At 35.4% G+C, this 8435-nt stretch overlaps 2 protein-coding genes across 2 annotated transcripts; one reads left to right on the top strand and one right to left on the bottom strand.

The window, feature by feature from the left end:
- The first annotated feature begins 4041 nt into the window (after nt 1-4041).
- LOC112520480 (probable glucan endo-1,3-beta-glucosidase A6) lies at nt 4042-5525 on the top strand. The gene is made up of 2 exons (XM_025128909.1): nt 4042-4126; nt 4489-5525. Exons 1-2 carry the CDS (start codon nt 4057-4059, stop codon nt 5523-5525), a joined length of 1107 nt encoding a protein of 368 aa, XP_024984677.1. The 5' UTR covers nt 4042-4056.
- A 1311-nt stretch (nt 5526-6836) lies between these two features.
- LOC112520114 lies at nt 6837-8075 on the bottom strand. The gene is made up of 2 exons (XM_025128416.1): nt 7541-8075; nt 6837-7333 (listed from the first exon to the last, which is right to left on the bottom strand). The coding sequence occupies exons 1-2, from the start codon at nt 8073-8075 to the stop codon at nt 6837-6839; spliced, it is 1032 nt and encodes a 343-aa protein (XP_024984184.1).
- Between the last annotated feature and the right edge of the window lie 360 nt (nt 8076-8435).

Here is an 8435-nt window from a genome sequence, read left to right on the forward strand (position 1 = left end):
TATTAACCATAATATTATATTGGATTGAATTTGCAACCTATGCAATTAACTATCTGTCCTATTAATTATAAATTTAGTTTTAGATAATATATTAAATCTTTTTTTTCCGTTAAACTTAGACGTTGATTACCAAACTATACCCGATAAATGAGGAATAAGAAACATGTTCATCATAATTCATTTTGATTGATAATCGAGAATGTTAACCTAATAGTGAGCGGAATTGGGAACCTAAGTATTGTCACGATCCAAACAGAATCCCAAAAAAAACTCGTTTAATAAGAAAACAACACATATAAAATGACATTCAACAAGGAAGGGTACCATTTTCTAGATACATTTATTAATTTGGGAAATATGGTTTTAAATAATATGTTAATGCTTTGTGAATCATGATTTAAGTATTGATCATTACACATGTCTGAAGATAATTGATGAGCCTGGTTTTAATTCGGTTGATGACTTTTGGACTTTCAAGATTATTTTTAATGGGAACATCCAAATTATGAGCCCTTTCATAGCAAGAAAACCTTTATGAGCTGAGCTACGTTTCAAACCTCGTGGCCCAACTGATTACGTCACCTACCTTTTCTAAAGTAATAGCAGATGATCATTCTATTTCAAATGATGTAAAACATAATATGACGGTGAAATCAAACCTCAAACCTTAAAAGTCACAACAAAATCATATTTTCAAGACGTGACTTATGACAATATCTCTCTCTCCCTCACATGCACATATAAACACATGTTTTTTTACTATTACTATATAGGGAGGGGTTCAAACGAGAATCCCTGTGATTTGTGAAAACGCGAGAACAACATATTAACCTCATATTGTGATAACAATAAAAATTAAAAGATTTTTTAAATTAAAAATGAAATTAAAACAATTCAAAAAAAAATGAGAGGCAAAAGGGTAATATTGGAATTCAAAATGATAAAATTTTAAAAACACGATCACACTAAACCCAATAATTTGGATAATATAATGGGTTATTATGGTTATCGCTTATTTCAACACGATTTGGTGTGATTTGGGTGTGATAATCATGTGATTATCACAAGGATTCCGCTCGGCTAGGGTTAACTTAGGAAATCAACTACCGATTTGGTGTGATATCACTACCATAACAGCGCTCTCGATTTGATCATGGTTTCGATCGGTTAGGGTTAGACAATCACACATTTATCACAACGATTACTCATGGTTTTGATAGGTTAGGATTAGACAATCACACATTTATCACAACGATTACGGGTGAAATCCATTAAACGATTTGGTGTAATATGGATGTGATATCACTATTATAACATCACTTGCGCACTCAATTTGATCATGGTTTCGATCGGTTAGAGTTAGACAATCACACATTTATCACAAAGATTACTGATGGTTTCGATAGGTCATGATTACACTCGATTGATCATGGTTTCGATAGATTATGGTTACACAATCACACAATTATCACAAGGGAAGAGAAGAAAGTGGAAACGAACGTGCAGGAAAAAAAAGATAATTATAATTAATTAAAATAAAATAAAAATTACTTAATTATATTACTGTCCTTATTAATTTATTTATATATAATATAAGTTAATTTATTAATTAAAAAAGTTTGAGATTATTAAATTATTCCTGCGTTCTTATAAATCACAGGGGTTCTCGTTTGAACCACCACCGTTATATATTACCATATAGAAGTAGTTATTTGCTAAAGCCATAAAACTTAAAACACTAAAAGGTTAAATAGTTAAATATAAAGATCCAACATCTTTAAAAAATATACAAATCAGCCCATGGTGCGCCATAAGTGTTAACATGGCGGTGGAGACGAGCCTTGCGCCACAACATGCCACGATGACGGCCGTAGTGAGTCTTTTAAAACACTGAATTATATATACATGCACATGCCATTTCAAGCCAAACCTTGAAAAGCACATGGCTTCGCCATTATTTCCAAGACTTGATGTTTGATCTCGTCACTCACGCCATTTAGAATCTTAATATAATTTCGGGGTCATTTACCAACATAAATTGAGTAAACACTAAACGGTTAAGAATAAAAATGCAGCTTGAGGCAATACTAATCACGACTAAGTAAGAGTCTCCCTTAGACTACTGGGTCAACATCTTCGTTAACAATATGGACCGGTAAAAGGGGTTTGACAAACAACAATATCTCTAACCAGATAAGTGTTTTTAGCCCGCATGATACAGTAAACAAATAGTAACGAATAGACCACAAGTCCACAAAGATTGAACCTCTGTTGAAAACAACACACAAGGATTGAGGCCCAATCTAAAGCAAATATGAGAGATCATCTAATGCTTATGATTCTAATCAAAGATGAAGAAGAGTCCACCTGAGCTGAGAATAAAGATTGTATAAGCCCATATCATGTAGCCATGAGATGGCCAAATGGATCCGGCCCGGCCCCGGGACCGACTTGGGATCGGCGACGCGAAACCGGTTACACTTTTCGTCAAAAAAGGTCTGGCCCAGGAACAGTTTAAGACCGGTTATAGGCCTAGTCCGACTTTTCAAAAATATTATTGTTTTATTACCGATACGCAACGGTCATATGACCAAATTTTCTCATTTTTGATCGTTTTTTTTTTTGTCTCATTTACCCTCTATTCACTATACACAAGTCATATGGTATATAGGGGAATATACCAACTCACATACATTCACGATTCTTGTTATAATTTGTGATTTCAACTCTTATTCTAACAAAAAAACGTACCTTTTAAGTGTATTTAATTGACCAAATTACATATTTACAAGTGTACTAGAATAACATTTTTGTATTATTTAGAACTTAAAAAAAATTATGTAAAAAATCGATTTAAAAAAATATACATATGACCGATTTGGACCTGGCCTAGACTGGTCTCATAACCGGGCCTTTGATTTTTTGTCGAGACCGGTTACAGGAATAGTGTTTGGGCCTAACCCTGCCCGGCCCAGGACTGATTTTTGGCCTAGGCATGTTAAAAAAGCCCACTTCTATGAGGAGCCTTAGAAGTTAGAAGACACTTATAAAAGAATTACTTTTCAGCGGGATTTTAGGTGCAAATTTGGTCAATGTGATTCTTTTGTTTGTTGGTCGCTGTGTATTTTGTGGACAGCTCAGGCATTCAACCACTCTAGTTTTCTATCTTTCATTATGACCTAACTAATTGGTAGGATAAAAAATGCAATTATATTTATAACACACCATTATTACATATTTTGATGCTCAAATGGTTAAAACTCTATTAAAATAACTAAAGATCTTAACGTTCGCTACGTTAATTGACCAATTTTTTTACCACATTTTGTGTTTCGGGTCATCCACAAAATTACTGTATTTATTATACGAAAACATACCAATTAACCACTATTAGGGAAGATAACTGTCATTTTACGCCATCAATGTTAAGAAATAGGTAATGGATAAAATCTGCAAGTTTTAACAATAGTTGATGACTGTATATCTATTGTTAACTAACAACTAACTTATCAGCCTTAACGATAATTTGAGCAACTAAATTCTCATCTTCAATTATGAGGCCGCTAACGGGTTGTTTAATCATTTATCTTACCCTATAACAGACAAGGAAAGGACCGACAATCTTACCCGTAAGGCATGTGTGGGCAATGACTTTTATCATTAAGTACTTATCCGGTAAACGTTTGGTAAAAGACCCCTAAATAAAGTCCTAGTTACGTTAGATTATATAAATAGAACACGCAAATAAAAATAAACTTGGCCCAAGACAAAAATTATTCAAAGGTCTCTCTACTCATAACCTTTACCTTGTTCACCTTCATTTTTTCTTCCTTGATGGTCATAAAAAACTACTCAATTCTAAATTACATAACCATTTCTAAATCAAACTCTCACAAAGATCATTGGCACCCCAACAACTCACAGACCTTTTAGGAAGTTGAACAGCCACTCTTTCTTTCAACACTATTCTCATGTATATATATATCATCTTACACTTCCATCTTCATATATCAATCTCCATCAAACTCCTAACTGCTCATATCTGCACTCTTTCATATGGAGAGCCACAAACTCACCAAAATGCCTCTTGTTTTCCTCTCTTTCTTCTGTCTCATTGCAATCTCAAGTACCCTTCTCCCTAAATCCCTTTATTTTTTTAGTAATCTTAATATGTTATCCTGTATGTCTTAAAACAACCGTTCGCATTTCTATTTTAGTTTGTCCCAAAATAAATGTCTATTTTCAAAAGCAAGTTAATTCCGAGACGGAGAAATACATCTTCCGATCCTACCCTTCACTTTGAGATGAAAAAAATTATTACTCACAAGGGTAAAATTGTCATTTAGTTAACTGAAAATATAATAATTACATATTTCCAAAACGGTGTATTTTTTTTTTTCATTATGGATGTTTATTTTGGGACGGAGAGAGTATTTGAATGGTTTTCGCCATAACTGAAAATTTCTTATGTTTATTGTTCGATTTCAGCGGCGGGTCCTTCTAGCAGGATCGGTATAAACTATGGACGGCTAGGAAACAACCTTCCGTCTCCAGCTCGATCGATCGAGCTCCTCCAAAACATGAATGTGGGACGAGTTAAACTCTATGACGCTGACCACGAAATACTTCACCTCCTATCGGGAAAAAACATTGATGTGGCAATCACAGTCGCGAATGATGAAATCTCCGGCATTGCTGCAAATCAACACCTAGCAGACCAATGGGTATATGAACATGTCCTAGCTCACTATCCGAATACCAGAATTCGGTTTGTGCTCGTTGGAAACGAAGTCTTGAGCTCCACCGGCACCGCTCAAGATCTGCAAATAGCGCGTGATCTTGTACCTGCCATAAGACGGATTAAGAACACGATAAAAGCTCAAGGCATTCGCAACATCAAAGTCGGCACTCCACTTGCCATGGACATGATGGAAACAACGTTTCCACCCTCAAACGGAAGCTTTAAGCCGGAGATACGAGAATTTATGGTGCCGTTATTGAAATACGTTAATGGAACTCGATCGTTTTTCTTCCTAGACGTTTACCCTTACTTTGCCTGGTCCGAAAGTAGGGCTGAAAACCACACTGGCATAAGCCTTGACTTTGCTTTACTTAGAAGCGGAAATGAGACCTACACTGATCCAGCCACCGGGCTGGTTTACACGGACCTCCTTGACCAGATGCTTGATTCGGTGGTCTACGCGATGGCTAAACTCGGATACGATGATGTGATGCTGGCTATTGGAGAAACAGGTTGGCCACATGAAGGTGATTCAGATGAGTATGGTGCAAGCAGAGAAAATGCAGCTGAGTTTAACAACAATCTGATCAAAAAGATGACCGGTGTTCCGTCTACCGGAACTCCGGCAAGACCAGGGATGATCATTCCGACTTTCATATTTTCGATGTATGATGAGAACCAGAAATACGGACCAGCGACAGAAAGACACTGGGGATTGCTAAATCCTGATGGAAGCCCTGTTTATCAGGTGAACATGACTGGGAAGGGAATACCATCTGATTAGTTATCTACTTCAGCCATATGAGATTAAGACTTCATTAGGTGATGAAATAATTCATAGAAAAGAATGAGGTATTATGTTTGAGATTTAATTTAACACTTCTTTAACTTTACTAGTTTGTTAAACATATTTTATGATTATTGGAAGTAATTTATAGAAATGTTATTGGTTTCTATTTCACCATATATTCCTTCTATCCGTTTGCTCACTCTTGCACAAACCGAGGTCTTCAAAGTACAGTTGCTTCGCTTTTAGGATAGACGTCAGTTCAGTTCTGCATACATCTTATCCTCTTAACCTTATTTCTGGTGGGATTTACTAGTTCGGTTTGGTTTGATGGTTTCTAAGACCATCTCCAACCTGAACACTAAAAAAAAAAAGTAAAATCTGGGGGCCATTAACACCAAAAAAAAAAAAACTCAGCTCAAACCAAAATAAGTTTTATTTTGGGGGCAATACCAAAACTCAAAAGGCTCATTTCATCTTTCATGTCTTCGTGGTATAACTTGTTACAATTCCTGTGAATGCGTAACGGTTGGAGTATTTATAACAACAATACGAGCATGAATCCAGAAATTGGAGGTGAAATGAAGCAAAAAAATCGAACATAATCCATGATTCTTAAACTAAATCGACAATTTAACCATAATACCACCTCGAAACCGATTTAAGTCTAAATTTCATAGTTCAGACGTAGAACAGAAGATCTATACATGTAGAAACAGATTAATGACGAATCAAAATGTCAACATTGTTAACTGCTGTCAAATTGGGAGCCAATAATCAAACTTAAACCCTAATTCTCAACTAAATCGACAATTTAATCATAATACCGTGTCAGAACTGAATTAAATCCAAGTTTCAAAGATCATACATATAAAATAATATAGAAAATGTATACAAATATGAAATAGATCAACAGCTAATAGAAAATGTTAACGGTGCTGAATGCTAAACAACATTGATCTGGAAAGGAAAATGCTATAATTAACTAAGGGCAACTCCAACCTCAACACCAAAAAAAACACCAAAAACACCAAATCTGGTGGGCCTATCAACACTAAAAAAAATTCAACTCCAATCACACTCTAAAAAAAAACACCAAATTTGTGGACCCACATTAAAATAACATATTCTATTTACTATTTTTAATAACAATATTTATAATTTGTAATAATAATAAATAATTAGTAATTAATTTATTTAATGAAGAAATGTTAAAATAAAAACGATCAAATTGTAATTAATAAATTTTATATTTAAAAATATTACATTAGTTCAAATAACACAAATTAAAAAAATACATAAATAATACTAATTCTCCGAGTTAGTATACTCGTCCCACAAATGATCAATTAATGCATTACGAAGTTCAAAGTGARCATCTTTATYMTTGATCTTTTTGTGTCGAGCAAGAAACTGTTCAAGTCCACCATCGTTCATCATCTCAACTCCCACGTCTTGCACTTCACGTCGTTCTTCAATTGGTGCATTAATATCACGTTCATCTTCTATAATCATATTATGCATAATGATGCACGCAGTCATTATAWCATGCAARATTTCCTTCCTCCATAACCGTGCAGGTCCTGCTATTATYGCAAACCTTGATTGCAATACGCCAAATGCACGTTCTACGTCTTTTCTACATGCTTCTTGTTTCTTTGCAAAATATTGTTTTTTAGGGCCAYGTGGATCGTGAATAGATTGAACAAGAGTGGCCCATTTTGGATATATGCCATCAGCTAAATAATAKYCCATATTATATGATTTTCCTTTGATGACATAATTAGCAGGAGGAGCAGTACCTGCTGCAAGATTTGCAAAAAGATGGGARGATTCCAACACATTAATGTCATTGTTGGACCCCGGTAAACCAAAATATGCATGTCATATCCAAAGATCATAGTCAACTACAGCTTCAAGAATAATACTTGGAGATCTACTACGACCGAAATATTGTCTTCCCCAACCGGTTGGACAATTCTTCAATTTCCAATGCATGCAATCTAAACTACCTAACATTCCTGGAAAACCTCGTTGTTCCCCAACTTGGAGTAGTCGTGCCACATCATTAGCATTGGGTGTTCGGAGATAGCGTTCTCCAAACACCTCCACGATGGCACGACAAAACCGCTTCAAAGCTTCTACCACCGTCGATTCGCCTATTTTAACGTACTCATCTGTAGCATCTGCAGCCACGCCATATGCCAACATTCGAAATACAGCAGTAACTTTTTGATAACCCGACAACCCAAGTTTGCCGCACCCATCCCTTCGTTGGAGAAAGTAGTTGTCATGACTTTGGACAGCAGCCAAAATACGACCAAATAAAGTACGACTCATTCGGAATCGTCGACGAAACATCGACTCAGGAAATCGAGGATTTTCAGAAAAATAATCATTGAAGAGATTGCGATTGGCATTTTCCCGATCACGATTGATAACTATATGGCCAGGAATAGAACCACGATAAGAAGATAATTGATTGTTGCCAGCCAAATTACGGATATAATCATCCATTTCAGACGCTAGATTGAATGCCTGGTGCATTAGTTCGTCCTGTGGTGTTGTCAATTCTTATCAGACTTTTCAGAAGAATCTTGCCAGACTTTTCAGAAGAATCTTGCCAGTATATTGTCTAATCTGTCTTCATTTGTAATGAACTGAAATTTTTGTGTATAAATAGGGGGCGAGTTGGTAAGCTAAACCACACATGTTACCAGCCATAGGTACTAAAAATGTCTTCAACAAGCCGAACTTCATCCTACAAAGATAACGAAGACATACAACTATGTCATTGTTATCTTGATATAACTCAAAATCCAATAATAGGTAGAAACCAATCAAAAGATAAGTTTTGGTCACGAATAGAAACTCTTTATCACCAAACCGAACCGTTCGCAACCAATC

This window comes from Cynara cardunculus, assembly GCF_001531365.2.
Source record: "Cynara cardunculus var. scolymus isolate 2C chromosome LG 10, CcrdV1, whole genome shotgun sequence".
Lineage (NCBI taxonomy): Eukaryota > Viridiplantae > Streptophyta > Magnoliopsida > Asterales > Asteraceae > Cynara > Cynara cardunculus.